Source organism: Hemitrygon akajei, chromosome 19 (genome assembly GCF_048418815.1).
Source record: "Hemitrygon akajei chromosome 19, sHemAka1.3, whole genome shotgun sequence".
NCBI classification, from domain to species: Eukaryota; Metazoa; Chordata; class Chondrichthyes; order Myliobatiformes; family Dasyatidae; genus Hemitrygon; species Hemitrygon akajei.
In genome coordinates, this window is record NC_133142.1 from 70,291,215 (window position 1) to 70,316,098 (window position 24,884).

Below are 24,884 nucleotides of genomic sequence, written 5' to 3' on the forward strand. Positions count from 1 at the left end.
CAGGGATTCAGAGTTCTGGGTAATTGGGACCTTTTCTGGGGCAGGTGGGACTTGTACAAAGGGCCGGTTTACACCTGAATCCAAGAGGGACAAATGTTCTTGCAGTCAGATATACTAGAGCTGTTGGGAGTGGTTTAAACTAATAGGGCAGGGGGATGGGAACCAGTATGATAGAGCTGAGGGTGAGCCAGCAGGTTTACAAGTAGATGATGGGTGGAACGTGAAGGTAAGGAGGACAGGCCAATGATTGGATACAAATGCAGACAGAACAAAGAGTTAAATTGAACTACTGAGGCAAAATTCAAAAGGGCGAAGAATGCAGGACTGAAGGTGCTGTATTTAAATGTGTGTGGCATCCGGAATAAGGTGAATGAACTCATGGCACAATTAGAGATTGGTCGGTATGACGTTGTGAGCATCACTGAGTCATGGCTGAAAGAAGGCCATAGTTGAAAGTTTAACATCCAAGGATATACTTTGTATCGAAAGGACAGGCCAGAACGCATAGGCAGTGGTGTAGCCCTGTTGGTAAGAGATGGAATTGCATCTTTAGAAAGAGGTGATATAGGGTCAGAGGTGAATCTTTGTGGGTGGAGTTAAGAGATTACAAGAGTGAAAAAACTATTATGGGAATCATATATCGGCCTCCAAATAATAGCTAAGATGTGGGGTTGAGATTGCAAAGGAAGCTGGAAAAAGCGCGTAATAAGGGTAATCGCACAATTGTAATGGGGACTTCAATATGCAAGGGGATTGGGAAAATAAGGTTGGTGTCAGATTTGAAGAGAAGGAATTTGTTGATTGCCTACAAGCTGGCTTTTTAGAGCAGCTTGTGCTTGAGCCTGCTCGGGGAAAGGCTATCTTAGATTGGGTGTTGTGTAATAGCCCAGATCTTATTAGGGAGCTTAATGTAAAGGAACCCTTAGGAGGCAGTGATCATCATATGATTGAATTCATACTGCAATTTGAGAAGGAGAAGCTTAAAACACATGTTTCAATATTGCAATGGAATAAAAGGAATTACAGAGGCATGAGAGAGGAACTTACTCAGGTGGATTGGAGGAGGATACTGGTGGGGATGACAGCAGAGCAGAGATGGCTGAAGTTTCTGGGAATCGTTCACAAGGTCCATAGATGAAGTTCTCAAGTGGCAAGTGTAAGCAACTATAGCTGACAGAGGAAGTTAAGAACTGCATAAAAGCCAAGGAAAGAGCATATAAGGTAGAAAAAGTGAGTGGGAAGTTGGATGATTGGGAAGCTTTTAAAATCCAACAAAAGGCAATTAAAAAGCTACTAGAAAGGAAAAGGTGAATTATGAGGGCAGCCTAGCCAATAATATAAAGCTGGATGCTAACAATTTTTTCAGTTATATAAAGAGTAAAAGGAAGGTGAGAGTTGATATTGGACCACCGGAAAATGATGCTGGTGAGGAAGTAATGGGGACAAAGAAATGGCAGATAAACATATGGGTACTTTGCATCTGTCTTCACTGTGGAAGACACTAGCAGTGTGCCAGAGGTCTGTGAGTGTCAGGGAGCAGGAGTGAGTGCCATTGCTATTACAAAGGAAAAAGTGCTAGACAAACTCAAAGGTCTTAAAGTGGATAAGTCACCTGGACCAGATGGACCACATCCCAGAGTCCTGAGAGAGGTTGCTAAATAGATAATGGATGCATTAGTCATGATCTTTCAAGAATCACTTGATTCTGGAATGGTCCCGGAGGACTGGAAGATTGTAAATGTCACTCCACTCTTTGAGAAGGGAGGAAGGCAAAAGGAAGGAAATTATAGGCTAGTTAGCCTGACCTCAGTGGTTGGAAAAGTGTTGGAGTCAACCATTAAGGATGAGATTTCAGGGTACTTGGAGGCTAATGAGAAAATAAGTCAAAGTCAGCATGGTTTTTGTAAAGGGAAATCTTGCCTGACAAATCTGTTACAGTTCTTTGAGTAAGTAACAATCAGGGTGGGCAAAGGGAGAAGCAGTCGATGCCATTTACTTGGATTTTCAGAAGGCATTTGATAATGTGCCACACATAAGGCAGCTTAACAAGATAAAATCCTATGGCGTTACAGGAAAGATACTGGCATGGATAGAGGAATGACTGACAGGCAGGAGGCAGCATGAGGGAATAAAAGGGGCCTTTTCTGTTTGGCTGCCAGTGACTAGTGGTGTCCCTCAGAGATCAATATTGGGACCACTACTTTGCATACTGTTTGTCAGTGATTTAGATAATGGAATGGATGGCTTTGTGGCAAAGTTTGCAGATGACTCAAAGATAGGTGGAGGGGTCGGAGATGCTGAGGAAACAACACAATTGCACCAGGGTTTAGACAACTTGAAAGAATGGGCAAAAAAGTGGCAGATGGAATGCAGTGTTGAGAACTATACAATAATGCATTTTGGTAAAAGGAACAATAGTGCAGACTATTATCTAAATGGGGAGAAGGTTCAAACAATAAAGGTGCAGAGGGACTTCAGAGTCCTCGTGTAAGACTCCCAGAAGGTTGATTTACAGTTTTAGTCTGTGGTAAAGAAGGCAAATACAATGTTGGCATTTATTTCAAGAGGAATAGAATATAAAAGCAAGGAGATAATGCTGAGGCTTTATAAGACATTAGTCAGGCCACACTTGGAGTATTGTCAACAGTTTTGGGCCTCATATCTCAGAAAGGATATTGTTGTCATTGGAGAGAATCCAGAGGAGATTCACGAGGATGATTCAGTGAGCAAAGGGCAGCTTTGGGTCTGTACTCACTGGAATTTAGAAATATGTGTGAAGTTCTTATTGAAACCCACCGAATGTTGAAAGGACTAGACAGGGCGGATGTTTCCTCTGGGAGTGGTTTCCAAAACTAGAGGGCACAGCCTCAAAATTGAGGGGTGACCATTTAGAACAGAGATAAGAAGGAATTTCTTTATCTGGAAAGTAGTAAATCCATGGAATGCTCTGCCACAGACTATGGTAAGGCCAGGTTTGTGCGTATATTTAAGGCAGAAGTTGATTGTTTTCTGATTGGCCAGGGTTTCAAAGGATATGACGAGAAGGCAGGTGTATGGGGTTGAGTGGGATCAGCTGTGATCGAGTGGCGGAACAGACTCAATGGGCTGAATGGCCTAATTCTGATCCTATGTCTAATTATGGTTCAATTTCCATCGCTGCCTGTAAGCAGTTTATATGTTCTCTTTGTGACCACATGGGTTATCTCTGGGTGCCATGGCTTCCTCCCTTAGTCCAAAGATGTACCGTTTAACAGGTTAGTTGGTCATTGTAAATTGTCCCGTGATCTGGCTTGGGTTAAATCAGGGGTTGCTGAGCGGTGTGGCTTGATGGGTTGGAAGGGCCTGTTCTGCGCTGTATCCCAATAAATAAAAAAAATCAAACCCTGCCATTTTTTTCTCTCGAGTATTTGCAAAACTCCTGTTTAAATGTCAGAATTTGTTTCCAGTAATCTATCATGCTGTATATTGAAAATTCTAACTACTTTGTGTGCAAAAAGGATTTTAATATCATTTTCAGTTCTTTTGCCAATCAGCTTTAATCTGTGTCCCCTATTTCTGCTCCTGGCAATAATTTCTCTCCATCAATTCTAATAACACCTCCTGTGATTTTAACTACCCTTTTTAGAACCCCTCTTACCCTCACTGCTGTAAGGAAAGCTAAAACATAATCACCAATCTATCCACGTAACTATCCTCATCCCTTTAATTAATTCTCTTCTGCACCCTCTCTAAGGTTTTCACATTCTTTCACAAAATGTGATCCCCAGAAATAGGATAAAACACCACCAGTGTCTGATCCAGTCATTCATGAAGGTTCCTGTGACCTCATTGCACTTGTACTCCAAACTTCAATTTATAAAGCTCAGAATTCCTTAAGATACCTTTACCACTTTGTCAACCTTCCCCACCATCGTGAGAAATTTATGCACACAAAACATGAAACCTTTACGTTTCTGTATTTTCATTAGAACTGTGTTTTCTAAATTACATTGCCTCTCCATGTATTATTTTCTGTCCCAATGCGATTTATATCTGCTAGTCTGTCATGCACCTGTGTTCTGTGTCTGTCTTTTACAGGTCCTACCGTCTCGTGAACTGGTGCCATTGATTCAGGAATTTAAGGTTCTCCCTCCTACTGTGCATTCACTCACACTCTCCTATCTCTGTACTTGTGACACCAGGATTAATTTGGAGTTTAAACCTTTGAAGTCCTTTCAAAACTCTATCCTAACTCCTTGAAATCTGCCATTATGATTTTGTTCTTGCTCTCTGCTTTTGATACTGATATACTATAACTTATAGCTTACTATCATGACCCTCGACAGAGTACTCCGAGTTGCCTCTGTGATTTCCTTTATCCTGATGATAGAGATCCAGTACACTGATGGTGATAGGAACACCCAAATGCCCCACTTACAATGTAGTCCTTGATGACAGAGGTTCCCAACCTGGCGTCAGTGGATCCCTTGGTTAACGGTAGGGGTCTATGGCATAAAAAAAAGTTGAGAACTCCTGCTCTTTGACCATTTTATTTCTGTGCTTTGCCCCTCTACTGTGTGTAAGGTTTGATCATGATGCATTGTTCTGGATTGCCCTATTTCAGAGAGTTATTGCCTCCACAGTCTTTTATGCTGAGTATAAGGTTTCAGATGGCTGCTCTCTTAGTATCCTAAACTCCCTCTGCCTGTGAGGTGGCCTCCTTCTGGAACGTACAATCCAAGACATTAGGCTTTCCTTACACTCTTTAATAACTTCTGTAGCACCACAAGCTCGGACACTTAGAGGCATTTCCACCAGACATGGTCCTCCAATCTTCTGAAGTTTTCTCATGACTCCAGAATCGTAGACAGTAAGTCTCGTATCCATGAGCCTTATATTTCTCCTCTGCTTTCATTTTTGTGTATATTATTTTTACTCTGTATAGAATATTCCTTCTGCAGATAACCCTTTATTTAAATTAGTGATTAAATAATTGCCTTTTTCTAATTAATTTGATCCTTTTTTTTGAAAAATCAAGCAGCAGCCCTCCATCTTCCACAGGTTTTCCTGAACCCACGCTTCACACTTGATAGTAATTGCACACTGTAGAAACTGCATTCTTTCAGAACCATCTGAAAGATTCTTCATAACAAAAGGAACTGCTGTTCTAAGACATTTTTGAAAAGGCTGTATACTGTTTTACTTTGACTCTAACCTATACAACTTCTAATATAGGAATGCTTGATTTTGACATGTAGTTCAAAAATATTTAGAGGAAAATAACTGAACTATGATGCAGCAGCTATGATAATGTTAAATTCCATTAAATTTATGCCCATGATCGTGACTTTTCATTTTTACCTCTATTTTCTAAAAACCAAAGGTAGTGGTAGCAGTAAAGGCATGGGACAGCAAAGTAGCATAGCGCTTAGCATAATATTATTACAGCACCAGGAACCACTGTTCAATTCTTGTCGCTATCTGTAAGGAGTTTGTACGTTCTCTCCATGACCATGTGGATTTCCTCCAGGTGCTCCGGTTTCCTCCAATATTCCAAAGATGGATGGATTAATAGGTTAATTGGTCACATTGGTGTGATTGAGCAGCATGGGCTCAATGAACCAGAAGGTCCTATTACCGTGCAACATCTCTAAATAAACATTAAAAAAATACAAACTGAAGGAGAGGTTATCCTTCTATTGAGATTTACACCAAGATTTAATGTTAGATTAGATACGGAACAAATGTTCCTTAAACAGAATTTGTGGACTGTTTGAGAAGATAATCTCACATGTGTATATCTTTTTAAAACTAAGTTTTAGTCATCCAGAAATAAATGGGTACTCATTCAGAGACACTTCATTTTGTCTAGCAGTTTGTGTAATCCACATTAAACTTGCAAAAATTGTAATGAAGTAGCAAGGTCAATAATATCATTTATTTAGGATTAAATCTGGCTTGGTGATGAGTATGAAAGGAAAGAGGAAATACAGTTGTTAAAAACTGTCTTTACTCTGACTTGAGATACTTAAATATTGTCTAAAATTCATTGAGGAAAATATCATTAAAACCCTAACATTCCATGGTTCCTACTTTATATACAATATATATAAAGTAGACAGAACAGCGATGAGCAGCCACAGACCAACATCTGGAAGTTCCCTTATAAGGATGTTAGGAAATCCGAGCAAAATGCTGGAGGAACTCAGCAGGCTAGGCAGCATCTTAAAAAAAGAGTACAAAGCAGAGGCAACATGAGTGAATCTGCAGATGCTGGAAATAAATAAAAACACAAAATGCTGGCAGAACTCAGCAGGCCAGACAGCATCTATGGGACGAGGTAGTGACGACATTTCCTGATGAAGGGTTTCGGCCCGAAACGTCGTCACTACCTCCTCCCATAGATGCTGTCTGGCCTGCTGAGTTCTGCCAGCATTTTGTGTTTTTACAAAGCAGAGGACTGGTTCAGCAGTGATAACTATGTCAGAATAATAACTTCAGAATGTTAATTGTATAGAATAGTTAGTTTAATAAAGTATTTATTACATGGCTTTAGTGCCTATGAAACAATTTCCCAACATGAATAAAACAGGATTTCGAAATTGGGTGTTAAAATAGGAAAGAAAGTAGCACTATTCTTAGGTAAATATAATTCTCAAACTATTGGCTAATATTGCACATGGATGTTTTACCTTTATTTTTCTCTCAGCTTTTCAAAGACAGACTCATAATAAAGGTGGAGTTGTTTCTGTTAAGCTTATTGAGACAGCACTCCGTGCCTGTGAAGAGTATTTAAATACCATGGATCACAAAGATATTGATGTGAGTCTAGACACACCACCAGCAGTAACAGAAAAGTGCTGGGAAGAGACCATCCGGCAGTACTACCAGGTCATCCAGTAAGTATAATTCATTAATTTAGCAGTGACATAGTGCTGGAAGTAACATGCCACATAAATTATCAAATCAATGTTAATATAATTGTTAGGTGATTTCACATTAATTTTGGAAATTGATGTTGCTTCCATTGAGATGGGGTATGAACATGTTGGCAGCAAATAATTGCAATACTGTATTGCAAACTTGTCATAAAAATGTAGATTGAATTTCAGTGCACTACATCATTGCTACCAACCCTGGTGGAATAATCTATCTCATCACACTGTTGATTCAAACATTACAGTACATCTGTAATGTACTACAGGTGCTTCTCAACCTCTCAATAAATCATATAATCAATAACCGATGGCCATTTGAGAAAGAGGGGAGGACTGACAGAGTTGAAATATTTGCATTATTTTAAGGACTAGGAAATGTATGAGATGTGGAAACCATAGAAAGGGTGCAGAGGAGATTTACAAGGATGTTGCCTGGATTGGGGAGCATGCCTTATGAGAATAGGTTGAGTGAACTTGGCCTTTTCTCCTTGGAGTGACGGAGGATGAGAGGTGACTTGATAGAGGCGTATAAGATGATGAGAGGCGTTGACCGCATGGATTGTCAGAGGCTTTTTCCCAGGGCTGAAATAGTTACCACAAGAAGACACAGGTTTAAGGTGCTGGTTAGTAGGTACAGAGGAGATGTCAGGGGTAAGTCTTTTACTCAGAGAGTGGTGAGTGCGTGGAATGGGCTGCCGGCAACACTGGTGGAGGTGGATACGATAGTGTCTTTTAAGAGACTTTTAGATAGGTACATGGAGCTTAGAAAAATAGAGGGCTATAGGTAAGCCTAGTAAATTCTGAGGTAGGGACATGTTCGGTACAACTTTGTTCGGACTCACATTCAAGGACTCCTTATCTCATGTTCTCGAGATTTATTGCTTATTTGTTTCTCTGTACTTTTGTATTTGCACAGTTTGCTGTTTTTTGCACGTTCTTTGTCCGTCCTGCTTGGTCTAGTCTTTCATTGATTCTATTGTGTTTCTTGTACTTGCTGTGAATGCCCACAAGAAAAAGAATCTCAGGATTGTATTTGGTGACATATATGTACTTTGATAAATAAGTTAAATTTGAACTTTGATAAACTTAATGGATTTAGGATTTAAATAAGAATATTTAGAACTAACTTCACTTTATCAATTATATGTAAAATAAACTCTAACATACACTTCTCACGGATTAACTCAGAATTCCAAGTATATACCATCTATTTTCAGGAAAAGATGATTTTCCAAAAGTTAGTGCATATTAAGTCATCAAAACATACAATTAAAAAGGTCTCATATTCAATCTTGCATATAATATTTGCAGAATGAGAGAATGGCTACAGTACACAAGAGGCGAGTTTGACCATGACATCTGTACTGGCTCCATATAAGTACAAACCAGTTTGTCCCACTTCTCCACCTTCTTTCTGCCCATAGTGCTTAATGTTCTTTAGTGTCCATTACCTAACCAGCACCCTTCTGAATGGTGCCACCCCAGTGGCAATGTATCCCAGACCCTAATCACTCTTGTGGTTAAGAAAATGCTTAACCTTTGATTTGGGTCCGCTGTCTCGACTCAGTTCTGCCACATCAAGTTGCCTCCACGTCAAAAGGGAAGTTACAGGCTATTGTTAGCGGTGAGAGGTTACCAGAAAAAGTGATATTAATGAATTTAGTGTTTCTTTCATTTTGTTTGCCACTGATAAGTGGTCACTGAGTTTCACGAGTGCCATCTGAAAAAGTCCACTTTGTCGTGATGGAGTGCACTGATAGTTGTACTTTCGTATTACATTCTCATGTGTCTTTGTCCTTGCCTTAGTGAGGGAGCAACAATTCAAAATTGGAATATTTATGCCGCGTTGTGTGAAAATATGCTGCAGCAACTACAGAAGGTGAATGCACAGCTGCAAATCGAAGGAATGCGTAATATCTGGATAGTGAAACCTGGAGCTCAGTCTCGTGGCAGAGGTATGGGAACAGAGTCAGAGATCTAAAGTGACTTGAAGAGCTTGAATCAAAGCTAATCTAACTCATCTATAATCTATTCAAAGATAATCTAGCTAATCTAATCTATTTTACTGTGCTTTCTATTAAAACTTTGAAAATGATTACAAAATAAATTAGTTTAAAAATGAATCACTACATGGTTATCACTGTACTTCAAGCACACATTCCACGAGGAAATGGATATTGGTCCCATACCCGTTGCAGCCACTTCAAGACAGCATGCTGGGACTCAAGCTGTGTATGAAGCATCTGATATGGAGGGTCCCCCTCATCTCCAGTCTGGAAAGGTCTTGGTGCTTGTTTGAAAGTTCTGGTAGAAAGACCTTCCTAAGTGTACTGACAGTCTGTACAGAATCCACCAGCTTCTTTCCCTGCAAGCAATTGCCTGATTGACTGCTCAACTTTTCTACGAGTGACAATTACCGTGGCATAATCCAACTGAAGTGATTGTTTCATGAAGAAGAATGAGTTTTGAAAATATAAACTTTAATGATGCAATGATAAGGCAGTGCAGCAAGAGAAAGACCAGAATCAGAGTCAGGTTTAATATCACTGGTAGATGATGTGAAATTTGCTGTTTTGTAGCAGCAGTACATTGCAATACCTAATCATAAAATCTATAAATTACAAGAAGAAATATGTATAAAATTAAACTAAACAAGTAGTGTAAAAAGAGAGGGAAAAAATTAAAAATACTGAGGTAGTATTCATGGGTTGATTGTCCATCCAGAAATCTGAATGCAGAGGGGAAGAAGCTGTTCTTGAAACATTGTGTGTGTCTTTAGTCTCCAGTATCTCTGCCTTAATGGTAGCAATGAGAAGAGTGTGTACATAAACAAAACCCTGATAGTGGCAGTAAGGTTGTGTGAGAAAAGATATAAATAGCTCTTTATATAAAGACCTTATGTGCAAAAGCAAAGGCATTATGCTAATTGCTTATAGGCACTGGTTAATTTAGGTGACTAGTTTAGAGATAGAAAGGCTGGTTCAAGGTTAGGGAACCATTGAGAACAAGTGAACTTAGTTGCAGGAAATTGGTAACTCTGCTTCTTAGCAGGTAGATAGTACCAGATTAGTCATGAGGTAGAATGGAGACCAGAAGAGCCTGAGGAAAGAGATATGAAGACTTGATGGAGGAGTTAAGAATTTTTGAGAGACTGGAAGGATTGGAGACAGTACCTTACAGTGACAGATGGTATTGTAGGAAATTGGGACCTGATGACTATATGAATAGGAATGTACTTCCATGGGTCCTCACCTCCTTTAGCTGACAAGAATCCTGATACCTGGGAAATTTAGCCATCATGATTAGAATCAAAATAGTGATTAAGTTTGAGGCCCACTGTTTTTTTAAATAATATTTAAATGACTAACCAACCATTTACAAATGGGAAGGTTGGCTTCCTCCAATTCACATCCTTTAAGACTGAGATTAAAACCGACTTGCTTATAGTATAATATGCTGCAATGCTCTTATTTGGAGATTAAAATGCTTCCATTTGTCGTGTTCAATTTGGACACATATTATTAAAACAACAAATCCTTAATGAAAAGTCAGAAGAGGTTTTACTAGTACGGCATGAGAAAGCGGAGGGCCTTGACATTAAACTTACAAAAGCAGAGATTAAGGAAAAAGATAAGAGGTGCTCAAATGGATATGTTGACAGAGGAAATGAAAATACGTTGTTTCCTGTGGTAGAAAGCCTATTAATCTGAAGGCATAAAGTTATGATAGGAAAATGAACCAGAGGCAGCATGAGTTCAAGATCAAGTTTAATTGTCATTCAACCATACATGTAAACCCATGATTACAGCCAAACAAGATAACACTACTCCTGGGCCAAGGTGCAAAAACAGAGCACCAACAGTCATACATAGTGCAAGGTACATATAGCACATACGAGGCAGCAAACATATATAAGATATCAGTAAAATAGAGTCACACAAAAAATATATATATTCAAGGAACCTGAGTCCATGAATGTTACAGCAATCTGCAGTTAAAAACAATACGGCTTGCCTTCTGACAAGCAAACATAGGGGGAGGGGTGGCACCGACTCCAGCTGAGACATTGTGCCACACTGCCTGCAGCGGAGTGTACCAACTCCAACGCCTCTCTCCTGCAAACAGGACACCGCGGCTCGAGGCCTGGTCCTCACTACAGCCGAGGACAAGCAGCTCCCCTATCATCCACCAATACATCAATGAGTCAGAGCTGCAGCATTTCACATTAAAAGACCATGCAGCTCCACAACCATCCACCAATAAGTCAGTGAGTCAGACTTGCAGCATTTCACATTAAAAGGGCCTTGTCATCATAAAAAAAGAGAAAAGTTTACTTACTTTTAATACAATTTATTGGATCTGGAATACAATGCCAGAAGTGGTAGTAAAAACAGTTTCAATAATAAATTATAAATAAATAAATAATATCATCAATAATTATTTAAAAAGAAAAAAATTTTCAGGGCTACAGGTGAGGAACAGGGGAGTGGGAATAATGGAACTATAATGTATCTAGCATAGACACAATGGCACAAATGGCTGCTGTTGTGTTACAGATATTATGAATATCTTACAGCATGTTCTTCAAGTTTGTATTAATAGTCGACTCCTCAATGTATTTCATCTTACTGTGACACCAAAGTTTTCTGATTCTTGGTAACAGTAAGATGGAATGACAGATTATTCTTTGGCTGTCTCTGCAGGGATCACTTGCATGGACCGATTGGAGCAGATCATGAAACTAGTTTACGGCCAGCCAACTTTCATTGCAGATGGCAAATGGGTAGTGCAGAAATACATTGAACACCCGTTGCTTATTTATGGGACAAAATTTGACATGCGCCAGTGGTTCCTAGTAACAGACTGGAATCCTGTGACTATCTGGTTCTACAAGGACTGTTACCTGCGCTTTTCAACCCAAGCATTCTCCTTGGAGAATCTGGACACGTATGTATATGTTACATTATAGCATGCATTTTGAATAATAAATCACCTTAGAATGTTATTTTGACTGCAAAAAAATGGATTATGAGTTGATCCTTTAGCCAAATTGGATGCAAGATATGAATAACATTTCTCTTTCTTCCAAAGGCATATAATCACTAGATGGAAACATAAGACTTAACAACACAAAAGACCCGAAGACCACGAGATGTAGGAGCAGAATTAGGCCATTTGGTCCATTGAGTCTGCTCTGCCATTTCATCACAGCAGATCCATTTCCCCTCAGCCCCAATCTCTTGCCCCCCGTAATCCTTCATGCCCTGACAGATCAAGAATCTATCAACCTCTGCCTTAAATATATATAAAGACTTGGCCTCCACAGCTGTCTGTGGCAATGAGTTCCACAGATTCACCACTCTCTGCTAAGGAAATTCCTCCTCATTTCCATTCTAAAAGGGCATCCCTCTATTCTGAGGCTGTGTCTCTGAGACTCCCTCACCACAGGAATCATCCTCTTCACATCCACTTTATCAAGGCCTTTCACTATTCGATCAGTTTCAATGAAGTCACTCCTCATTCTTATAAATTCTAGTGAATACAGGCCCAGAGCCATCAGACACTCTTCAGATGATAAGACATTCAATCCTGGAACCATTTTTTGAACGTCCTTTGAACTCCCTGCAGTTTCACCACATCCTTTCTAAGATATGTGAAAGGATAATACACCAAGCAAGGCCCAATCAGTGATTAATAAAGTTTCAACATTACACCCTTGCTTTTATATTCTAGTCCTCTTGAAATGAGTGCTAATGTCCCATTTGCCTTCCTCACCACAGACTCAACCTGCAAATTAACCTTTAGGGAATCCTGCACAGGAACTCCCAAGTCCCCTTGCGCCTCAGATTCTTCGACCAAAGTGCGTGACCTTATACTTCCCGACACTTTTTTCCAACTGTCATTTCTTTGTCCATTCAAGTAGTTCTGTAGCCCCTCTACTTCCTTAAAACTACCTGCCCCAGAAAACTTTGCAACAAAGTTGTCAATTCCATCATCCAAATCATTGACATATAATGTAAAAAGAATCGGTCCCAACACAGACCTCAGTGGAACACCACTAGTCACTGGTAGCCAGCCAGAAAAGACTCCTTTTATTCCCACATTTTGCCTCCTGCCAATCAGCCACTGCTTTACCCATGATAGAGTTTTCATGTAGCTTGTTAGGCAGCGTCATGTGTGGCACCTTGTCAGAAGTCTTCTGAAAATCCAAGTACACAACATCAACTGATTCTCCTTTGTCTATCTTGCTTGTTATTTCTTCAAAGAATTTCAACAGATTGGTCAAGCAAGATTTTCCCTTGAGGAAACCATGCTGACTATGGTCTATTTTATTATCTACCTCCAGGTACCCTGAAACCACATCCTTTACAATTGACTCTGACATCTGCCCAGGTCAGACTAACTGGCCTATGATTTCCTTTCTTCTCCCTCTCCCATGGACACATAGGGTGACATTTGACAAACAGACAGACAGACATACTTTATTGATCCCGAGGGAAACTGGGTTTCGTTACAGCCGCACCAACCAAGAATAGTGAATAAATATAGCAATATAAAACCATAAATAATTAAATAATAATAAGTCAATCATGCCAAGTGGAAGTAAGTCCAGGACCAGCCTAATGGCTCAGGGTGTCTGACACTCCAAGGGAGGAGTTATAAAGTTTGATGGCCACAGGTAGGAATGATGTTCAGTGTTACATCTCAGTGGAATGAGTCTCTGGCTGAATGTACTCCTGTGCCTAACCAGTACATTATGGAGAGGATGGGAGACATTGTCCAAGATGGCATGCAACTTGGACAGCATTCTTTTTTCAGACATCACCGTCAGAGAGTCCAGTTCCACCCCCACAATATCACTGGCCTTACGAATTTGCAATTTTCCAGTCTTCCAGAATCTAGTGAGTGATCACCACTAAAGGTTCCATGGTTCTGGTTATTATCCGAGAATGTGGACAGTATGCAACCTGAAATACTCGGTTTTCACAGGCATCCACCAAAAGAATGAACGACAGAAAAACATCAGAACCCCAAAGCCCCAAATCCCTCCCCTGCGCAAGCAGCAGAAACCATCAACCTCCATTTCAGCAAAAAACTTCAGCGTCCACCACCCACCAAACCATAGCAAAGTCCCCAAAGACAGACCGTGATCTGCAGTCAACAAAAACTATTGCTCACCCAACAGTTCGACATGTCACAGGCTGTCTCTCTCACCGACAGGGGACAGAGAACACACACAAAGCGCTGGAGACCAGGCAGCATCGTGGAAAAGGGGACTGTCGATGTTTCGGGCCAAAATCCTTCGGCAGTGTGTGTAGCTTGTAATTCCAGCATCTGCAGATTTTCTCTTGTTTGCGACAGAAGTATCACCATTTCACAGTGAAAGGGGAGACTAACAAACAGTTGCTGTTACAACGTTACAGTCTGCTGCATTGCGTTTTATCCCGAGCTTCTCTGACTCAAGAACCAGCAGCAAAGTCTCCCCACCACAGAGAGAGAGAGAGAAAGGTATATAGATAGATATCTTTCAACTACAGAAACCTCCATCCGCAGCTGCAAAACCCTGATGTTCCTTCTCCCATGACGCCACCAGCCTGGAAACATTTGTCCTCAGGATTACACTGCACACCTTCCATGCAGTTTTGACTGCCATTGCAGATCAGGGGCCTCAATAGAACCCCAGCTACTTTGAGGAAAAAGGAAAAAAAGAAAGAGAGGAATGTAAGCTGTTTATGCAGATGAACTTGAAGAGGCCGCCATTTGGTGCCATCTTAACTCCGCAATCTCTTCAGCCACTTCTTTCAGAACCCTGGGGTGTTCACTATCTGGTCCAGGTGATTTATCTACCTTCAAACCTTTCAGTTTCCAAAGAACCTTCTCCATAGTAATGGTAACTTCACACACTTCATGACCCCTGACACCTGGAACTTCTACCATACTACTAGTGTCTTCCACAGTGAAGACTAATGCAAAATACTTATTCAGTTTGTCCGCCATTTCCTAGTCCCTCAAAGGAAGCCTATTACATCCATTTTAGCCAAAAATTGATCTGAGGTTAACCTGACTTACCTGCTTTTAATCCACAGTCTGAGAGATCATAGCAATTCATGTGTTCATTGGATTCATTCCTAAAAATACTGACAAACAAAAAAAAGGCACATAGTACTGTGGAAAAGTCTTGGAGATGTATGGCTAGGGTGCCTAAGATTTTTCTACAGTACTGTAAGCTGTTTTTTTATATCATTTCCTGCGTGGGTTAATTTTGCTTTGTTGTGAGACACATGATAGGAAAATAAACACCTGTACCCTCTCTTTATTTGCCCTTGAAACAGCAATACCTGTGAGTCTTAAGTTTTGTTAATATTGGTAAACATTTAGTTGCTGTGAAAAAAATCTAACCATACAATTATTTGTCAATACAAATCATTGCATAGTTACCCTCCATATCATACTACTAAAAGTATGCCTTGGCTTTAATATGCTGTTAATATTGATAGTGAGGCTTACTTCTTCTTACCTGACCAAGTTTGATTGATGGCAATTTTAAATTGAAATGGTGTAACTATCTGATCCAGCTCACTGGGATACCTTGTAAATCACCAGATATGGTTCATTGATCACAATCGTTAAAATACCAGAAATTTTTCAAGAAGTTTCCTGGCTGCCTTGTGGGCTAAGAGAAAGTTATCTCGGGTACCAGATGGAAGACTAAGGCTTCCTCTGCCCTGGGTTTACCCAGTCTGCCATCAATCTTGGGCTGAGGTTTGTACCCCTGGAGCCTCCCAGTTGTCACCTCTTGTCACTGAGTTTTAATGGTAACATACAATACTGTGCAAAAGTTTTAGGCACACTAGATTTTTTTTATATGGTTTCGGATGGTATGGCCTCCATGGAGCCCTGATCTCAGGATTATTGATGAATCCCAATCCATTATCGGGATTACCCGGAGAAACAGAATGATACAAGACCACCAAAGTCTGCAGAAGAACTGTATCAAGTTCTTCAAGATGCTTGGAACAACCTACCAGCTGATTTTCTTATAAAACTGCACTACAGTGTACCAAAGAGAATTGATACAGTTTTAAAAGCAAAGAAGGGTGCACACACTAAATATTAATTTGATTTAGTATTTGATTTAGTTTATTTTTTATAGTAATTTTTCAAATATTTAGAAACTTTTCAATTCACTTGTGAATGCATCTTCACTTTGCAGATTTTTGACATGCACCTAAGACTTTTGCACAGTACTGTAGCCGCTTCCTCATGAGTCCCAACTATTTTGACTGAGAAGTTCTTGTTTAGTAACCATGTCAAAGGTTATGAGAAGGCAGGAGAATGCAGTTGAGAAGGATAATAAATCAGACATGATGGAATGGCAGAGCTGTTGTGATGAGCCAAATCACTTAATTCCACTCCTATGTCTTATGGGCTTATGTTGATAACTGGTATTCTAATGAGAGGTGGTGTTACCTCTCTCTATAGAAACACCATGTGCTTTGCCACATACCACAGCCGGACTTAAAATCAAGCTCTATACTCTAGAAAGAGGGGCCTCTCTGTTTGGGACACCTCACATGCCCTCCATTACTTGGACAATCTCCAAAACTTCACCTTCACAATGGTCCTTATATACCTCTAGCATGCATCAGGAAGGTTTAAAAGCCTTCCACTTCTTTCTACAACAAAGACCTAACCAGCTTTCCTTCACCAACACTCTTATCTGCCAGTCTGAACTTGTTCTTACTTTAATCACCTTCTCTGTTGACTCTTCTCACTTTCTACAAATCAAAGGTGTACCTATTGGCATCCTCATTGGAACTATACCCATCTTTTAGAACAGTCCCTTTTCCAAACCTTCTCTGGTACCACTTTCCTAATCTGTGCATGTGCAGAATTCATTCATTTTATCACCTTTGCCTCCAACTTCTACCCTGTTCTTAAATTCAAAAGTTTCAAAGTAAATTTATTAACAAAGTACGTAAGTGATGTGGACCATACCTGACACTTCTGTTCCTTCTCTAAATCTCACTGTCTCCTTGAAAGGAGACAAACTATCCATGATATTTACTGTAAACCCACTGACTCCCATAGCTACTTGGACTACAGCTCCATCTCTTCCCACCCTGTAAGGATGCGATTCCTTTCTCTCAGTTTCCCCATTGCTGCTGATTTTCCTCTCAAGATGAGTTTTTTCTGTACCAGAACATCTGAAATGTCTTCTTTTTCAGTAAGTGTGCTTCCTTTGGGTTGTGGTTGATAGAACCTGATGTCACATCTCCTCTGTTTCTCATACTTCTGCTCTCACTACACCTTCTCCCAGAGATTCCCTGGCTCTTGTCTTTCATCCTATGAATCTCCACATCCAGCATATCATCCCTCGTCATTTCTGCTAGCTTCAGCGTGATCCCAGCACTACCCATATCTTCTCCTCCCCATCCGTTTCTGTCTTCTGCAGGGACCACTCCTTCTACGGTTCCCCGTTCTGCTCATTACTCCTCACCCTGGCCACTGGCACGTCCCACTGCTCTCGTAGCAGATGTAGCAGATCTTGTCCTAGCACCTCCTCCTTTATTCAAGATTCTTTAATGTAATTTCCTGAACACAAGTATAAAGGAGAATGAAATAATTGTTACTCTGGCTCTGATGGAACACAAAAACCCCCCCACAAAAGATAAAGAAAACAATAATAATAAAAAACAATAAAGATAAATACATAAGATAGCTTATATATGTTGATTGTACATCCATAATGTGTCACTAGGCACTAGTCAGTCAGATGATGATTGGTGACTAGTGTCACCTTATGGTTATAAGAGGACTTTACATCACTTTATGGACATACAATCAATCCATGTATATAAGCTATCTTATGTATTTATATTTATTGAAGACTTATTACAAGATGACTGACAGAGTAGTGGCTGGGTTGGTGGACGGAGGTGTAATCAGCCTTACTGCTTGAGGAAAGTAACTGCCCTGGTGTGGATACTACGAAGACTCATCCCTGACGGGAGTGGAACAAACACTCCACGAATGGGGTGGGTTGGATCCTTCGTGAGGTTACTGGCCCTTTTTCAGCTCCTTTCTGTATACATGTCCTTGATAGTGGGTAGGCTGGTGCTGGTGATGCATTGGGAAGTTTTGACTACCATAGTAAAGTCTTCTTGATCAACACAGTGCTCCTTCTCTACCATGCAGTGCTACAGCCTGTCAGGATGCTCTCTACTGGGCATCTGTAGACGGACATGAGTATGGATGATGTGTAAAGTCCAGCTCTCTTCAGCCTCCTCAGAAAACAGAGGCATTGACAAGCTTTCTTCACTGTGTAGAATGTGTTCTGAGATGATGAGAGATTTTGTGTTATGTGCACTCACAGGACTTTGAAACTGCTTGCAATTTCCACAGCTGTGTTGCCACCGTAAATGGGGGTGTGAGTGGTGCAAGGCTTATTGACATTAGAAAAGAAGTTATTTGCCTTGAGTTCTCCCACCTCCTCTCCGTAGGATGTCTCATTGTTGTTGGTGATGAGCCCCACCACTATCATGTGATCGGCAATCTTGACAATGCGATTACTCGAGTTTATGTCCTTGGTTGGAATTGCTCATCATCATCCAGGGACTTAAATCGTCCTTCTAGGTGAGGCAAAGGTTGACATGTATTTCCTTCAACCTTGTGGCCTCCTCAACATATTGACAGTTTTCCTCCTCCCGCCAATGCTGAGTTCTTCCAGCAGTTTCTATATTACTCAAGTTGTCAACATGTGCAAAAATTAGTCCAGTGGTACAATTTCTACTTCTTATTTATCCATTTTGAAGAAGTTTATTAAATATCTTTCATATTTGCCGAATGATTTGATCAATTTTACAGTTATGTAAATTGAAATTGTTCTCAAGGATTCTGTAGTGAAAAGTTCTCGGGAAGTATTAACATACTTTATGATCTATTATAGAGAAATTACATTTTGCTCTTTGACAGTGTACATGTGTGCAAAATGGATTGTCCTGTTTTCAGCTGTCAAAATGTTTTGGATTCAGAATTAAAATAAGGTTTATTACCACTGAAATATGTTGTCATTTTGCAGCAGAGCATTGCAATGCATAAAATAGACTGTAAGTTACAATCAGAAACCTATATAACAAATAACTAAGTGCAAAATGAGGACAAGAATCATGAGGTAATGTTCATTTTTTCATTTTCTGTTCACAAATCTGATGGCAGAGGTGAAGAAGCTGTTCCTGAAATGTTGAGTGTGTTTCTTCAGGCTCCTGTATTTCCTTATTGATGGTTGTAATGAGATAGCAATAATTCATCTCTTCAATTTTGCTTCATATTGAAATGATCTGTTCAGTATCACCTGTCTATAAATTACCTAAAATCTTAAGCATTCAACAGGGGTTCCAACCAATTTAAGGTAAATATATTAATAATTTACTGAGGACCAGCAAAGATCATATGATAAAATGTTATGTGATTCCCTTTAGATAACAGCATGCAAGTAACTCCAATCCATCTCATAGCAACTAACGTATTTCTCTTTGCATCCTTTAGATCAATTCACTTGTGTAATAACTCAATCCAAAAACATTATGTGGCCTCCTCCAGTCGCCACCCTTTAGTTCCTAAAGATAATATATGGTCCAGTAACCAGTTCAAGGAATACTTGAATCAATGTGGTTTTACAAATACCTGGGAGGATATCATCTCCCCTGGCATGAAGAAGGCAATTATAAATACCATGCAGATAATGCAGGACATTGTGAAACCTCGGAAAAACAGTTTCGAATTGTATGGAGCTGATTTCCTGTTAGGGGAGGACTTCAACCCATGGCTGATTGAAATTAATTGTAGCCCCACTATGTCGCCCTCAACGCCAGTGACGGCGGCATTGTGCAGCAGTGTCCAAGAGGACACTATTAAAGTTGTTATCGATCGCAAGCTTGAGAAGACATGTGGCACAGGACAGTTTGAGCTGTTGTATAAACAGGTAATGTAAAATATGCAGCAAAACATGACCTAGAGGCAAAAGATGCTGGAAATCTGGAATGTGGCCAACCATTTTAATTCCAATTCCCATTCTTGTCCATGGCCTCCTTTTCAGTCATGTTGAGGCCACTCTCAGGTTGGAGAAGCAACACCTCATATTGTCTAGGTGGCCTCTAACCTGATGGCATGAACATTGATTTCTCCAACTTCCTGTAATGTTTTCCCTTCCCATTCCCTCTTCTTCATTTCCCCATTCTGGCTTCTTACAGCTTTTCTACACCTGCCTATCACCTTCCCTGGTATCCCTCCCCCCTTCCTTTCTCCTATGGTTCACTCTCCTATCGGATTCCTTATTTTTCAGTCCTTTACCATTCCCACCCACCTGGCTTCACCTATCACCTTCTAGCTATCCTTCCCCTCCCCCCACTTTTTTTTATTTTGGCATCTCCCCTCTTCCTTTCCGGTCTTCATGAAGGGTCTCAGCCCAAAACATTAACTGTTTATTCATTTCCATAAATGCTGCCCAACCTGCTGAATTCCAGCATTTTGTGTGTGTTGCTTTAGATTTCCTGCATCTGCAGAATCTCTTGTGTTTAAAAAATCCTGGAAATAGGTCAGACAACATCAGTGGAGAGAGAAGGAGTGTCACATTTCAGCAAAAAAAATCTGATTACGATATCAGCTCCAATGTTGTATGCACATTTATACTAGTTTAATTGTAATGAGCTCTTTTCTTTTTCCTATTAACTGTTTGATAAATCTGATATTGATAAATATACTTTCTTTATAATTCTGTACAGTGCACGATCTATTATTTCTTGCCAATCAATAATCAATATGAGCAGTACTTACTCAAATTGAGGTTCCTTAAATCGGAATTCCTAATGTTCCCCAAATCATATTTACTATATACTAGACATATATTGTTTATGAAAGGTAGCTTTCTCACCCGAGTCACATGGCTGTTAACAGAGATTGCTAATTAGCGGAGTGTGTTTATGTGCCCTGGTGAGAGGGTTACATTTTGTGGTGGTTTTCAGATGCTGTGTGGATGCTGTTTTAGGATCGATTAAGCAATTTGTGTGTTCAAGCCAGTTGTTAAACTAGTGTCGAGGTAAGTGATCAAGATATTTTATCATGGATGCCGCAGGGATTAGGGTTTGGTGCGATTCGTGGTGGTTATCCACAAATAATGCTTGTGTTCTGAGCAGGGTGGGTATTTGAAGCCTCAAAGAACTGTAACTCGGAGGGCTGAGTTCTGTAGAAGTATTGGGACAAGTTACACTGGTTTACAGTGTTTTGATCAATCAACTGGTAGGGATGCTGTGTTAGTCCAGACTAGCAGTGACGTAACTGAAGTTGTGCTGCCCAATACATTAGGAGAACCCAGAGAGGTGAGGCAAGGGCAGTCTATATTATTAGAGAAGGCGGGGGGGGGGGGGGTAGAATGTAGCTGAGGGTGAAGACCTTAAAAACAAGTTGTTCTTGTTTCTGTGAAGTGAGGGAAAGGAGTGGTCTGATGTGAAAAGTCAAATAGGTCATTCGGCGGTTGATGGAAACTCTGAGTTGGCTTTAGCAATTATATCACTGGTCAATAAATGCCAAAGTGTAACTGCAGAATACCAAAGTTATTATAGACCGGGAGTGTTCTCTGGAGTCAAGCCCACACCCGATGGGGAAAAAGAGTGAGACCTGGGAAGAGCAGACATCTCAGTTACTGCATCAGTGGCAGTGTTCAGACGATATGAAAAAACAGTGACTGGTAGAGAGTCTAGGTCCAGTGAGGTGCCCAAAGGCAGAAAACCCATCGTTCATGTCCATGGACTACATACAAACATTTAAAAATGTTTTTGGCACAACGGACAGCCCGGCAGCACTTATGATGAGGTTTAGTCATAGATTCCAGGAGAAGGAGGAGCCTAAATTCTCAGGCTGGAGAGACTGCTGCTTTGCTTGCAGTGTAAAGGGGCCATTCAATTGGCTGAGATAAATAGATTAAGAATGGAACAGGGTATGTGGTCACGTAATGTGATTGCTTTAAGCATTCAAATAACACATGAGATATGTTCCCCTCCCTCGTTTGTTGAGCTGATCAGAGAAGTCAGAGAGGAGGGAAATACGAAGGAGAAGTGGGAGGCCTCCTCATCAGGGCAAAGTCCTCAGTAGTAGCCTCTGTTGTTGAAGCTACCCCTGATGCCACATGAGTGGGGCTTGCAGGATGCAGTGGCAAACCTGCACACCAGGGTATCTCGGTTGATGTCGGCTAGTGCTGCCACCTGCGTGACAAGGCCAATAGGAAGCTGGACCCACTGATAGGACAGAGGTCTCTTGATGAAGGAAGCAACCAGTATTTTCTGTTACAATTGTGGTGAGGATGGACATTTCAAGCAGCAGTGTGAGGGACAGGAAAACCTTTGGAAAGTAACCCGATGGTTACTTAAACAGAAAAGGAAGTCAGGAAACTTCAGAGAGACTGAGTAAGGGAACGGCCTGTCATTTCAAGGGGAACATATTCCAATCAATGTATCAAGGAAAACACAGAAGTGCAACACCCTGTTCTTGAAGGCATTGTGGGACAAGCTCAAGTGTATCCATATGCATCAAGGATATATGCACCATATGCAAGAACCGTACTCTACACAGCTTCTCAGGTTACTCTACTCCACAGATCCTTTTACAACTGGTATTTGACACGTTTACCATTGACAACACTTAGTGCCCTAGAAATCTGTGGCCTTAGTACTGATGGTTACCCATAGGATGGTTACTTGTCATTGAAACTGGAGTTTTTGGAAGCAGATATTGGAGTAGCTGACACCTTGATACATTATTGTTGGTGTGTCCTGATCTGGTTGGAAAAGTGAAGCTTCCATTATTGTGGGAACAAATTTTCCCATTGTGGGAAGACTCATGCAAAGAGAAATGGAGAGAATTTTTTGAAAACCTTCTCCATTCACTTGGTGTTCAGAGCTGCTTTTGAAAAGGTGCAAGCAGAAATGAGGGACTGTGTGGTACACCCAGCCCAAACCATCCTGTTACATCCTGAGGAAGTAGCTAGAGTGAAGAGAAACACCAAATTCCCCAAATGCCCAATTCCAAGGCCCTCCTGAGGATCACGGAGAACAGTCACGCTTACCTGCTGGAATACTGGTGAGACATGAACTGCAGAAACCTCAGCTGTCCATGCAATCAGGATGACTGTGATCCTTGGAGAGAAAGGTCACCCTCATACATGGGATGCCAATGGCACATCTTTTTCAAGAGACCGTAATGTCTTGTTTTCTGGTGAGAAAACTGGGAGAGAGACAGTGTCCTGGATTGGGAAAGTTAACAGCAAAGTCATTTAATTTTGGTAACTCCCTGGTACACAAGGAATGGAGAAGGAAACTAACTGAGAAGATGTTCAAGCTTGAATGTCTTTTCTACTGATGAGTTTGATGTGGGCTGCTCCAAGGGAACTCACCACACTATTCGAGTGACAGAGGATACTCCTGTCAAAGAGAGGTCTCGATAGTTACCATCAGTGGAGGTGGAAGATGCTTGCCTACATTTGCTGAAACTGAAGCTGGAATTATCACTGAGTCGAAGACTCCCTATTCATCACCCATAGTGAGGAAGAAGAATGGGAAGGTATGAATGTGTGTTGATTATTGGACACTGTACAGACATACAGCCTCTGACCTACAGACCGTTCCACAGATTGAGGAAACTCTGGCCTGTTTGAGTGTGAAGGTTATGTACACTGAAGAAGGGAAATGCTTCCTTTTGCTACAAAGTGGGCACTAATCTGAGCATTTTGGACCTGAAATTAAGCATTTATTGAGGCGGATGTTTAAAAAAAAGTCTCTGCTGCTCATGGTTTTCTTAACCACTGTTCATCATTTTTGGTTCTGGGAACAATATCTGATATTTTACAAACATATAGTAGATTTATTGCATTCTCTGCCGCATTCAACTCATGAGAAGCGACATAATCTGTGAATTTAGGGTTATGGACCAAATGGAGCTTGTATGCAAAATTGTAGGCAAGAAAAGGCTTTGTGGTTTCTCTGTCAGCCCTCATATTCCTTGCAGTTTAACTCCTAGTGCACCTTGCTCTATCAGCCTAACACCTTTAGAGAGAAAGAGTAGATATATACTCTAAAATAAGGTCACTAAAAATTATATTTAATCACTTTAAGTGATTAAAGTGGAGTCCATATGACAACTTCGGTCATGATGTAAGTATATTGTATTGAATTCCATTTAACATTTCACATGACCACAGACCAGCAAGGAATGAATTCAATTCTCCTTTGAAGGGGGCCCTTGTTGGTCCATGCCGACCATGGATATTGCAACCTAACTATCCACGTGATATGCAAGGCAGGGCAATAGGATATGGAGGGAAAGCCCATGCAGCAGGCTCCCTCTCTCCTTGCAGCTGATGAATTCAAAGGAACGGAAGAGACCAATACTGTTAGGCATGAGCGGTGTCCTAGGAGTTGCAAGTCAGCATTGAACTCAACATAGGACTGCCTTAGGGACTCCAGCTCTGGATTTTTCCTTGTGGTTTACTCTGGAAGCCTTCCCCATAAGTGGATATAGCCACAAGCAGCTGAGGTTTTGTTATCAGAGTTTTCCTTCTCCTAGATGAGCTGCTAACCATGGCTGACAAGCTCCATCTGCCCACAGCAATTGGTTTTAAGACAGCAGTAACCCACCTTTGCACCTTCTGTCAGTAGAAACAGTTTTGCTAGGCTTAGTAACTAAGCTACACGTAAAGGTCAGGAGCTGGACGTGGTTGTCAGGGGCTATTTGAGATACACGTTATTGGGAGCATTTAATAAATAGTGGCACTACCTCCCTCAGCTATGACAACTTTAAGGAACATTTTGAAGAACTGTACCATATCCATTGGATACATATGAATCAATACAGGGCAACATGGTATTATAGTGATTAGTGCAATTGCTTTATAGCACCAGCGATCATCAATTGAGA

The 24,884-nt window shown here is 40.7% G+C and overlaps 1 protein-coding gene across 3 annotated transcripts in view; it reads left to right on the plus strand.

Annotated features, from left to right (window-relative positions):
- ttll3 (tubulin tyrosine ligase-like family, member 3) overlaps positions 1-24,884 on the plus strand; it is a 105,115-nt gene that overhangs the window by 77,627 nt on the left and 2,604 nt on the right. For all 3 annotated transcript variants that reach the window (XM_073072749.1, XM_073072751.1, XM_073072750.1), the window contains 4 exons: positions 6,689-6,878; positions 8,724-8,872; positions 11,621-11,864; positions 19,467-19,902. In XM_073072749.1, coding sequence (XP_072928850.1) covers positions 6,689-6,878; positions 8,724-8,872; positions 11,621-11,864; positions 19,467-19,902 — 1,019 coding nt within the window. The remainder of the gene's footprint in view (positions 1-6,688; positions 6,879-8,723; positions 8,873-11,620; positions 11,865-19,466; positions 19,903-24,884) is intronic.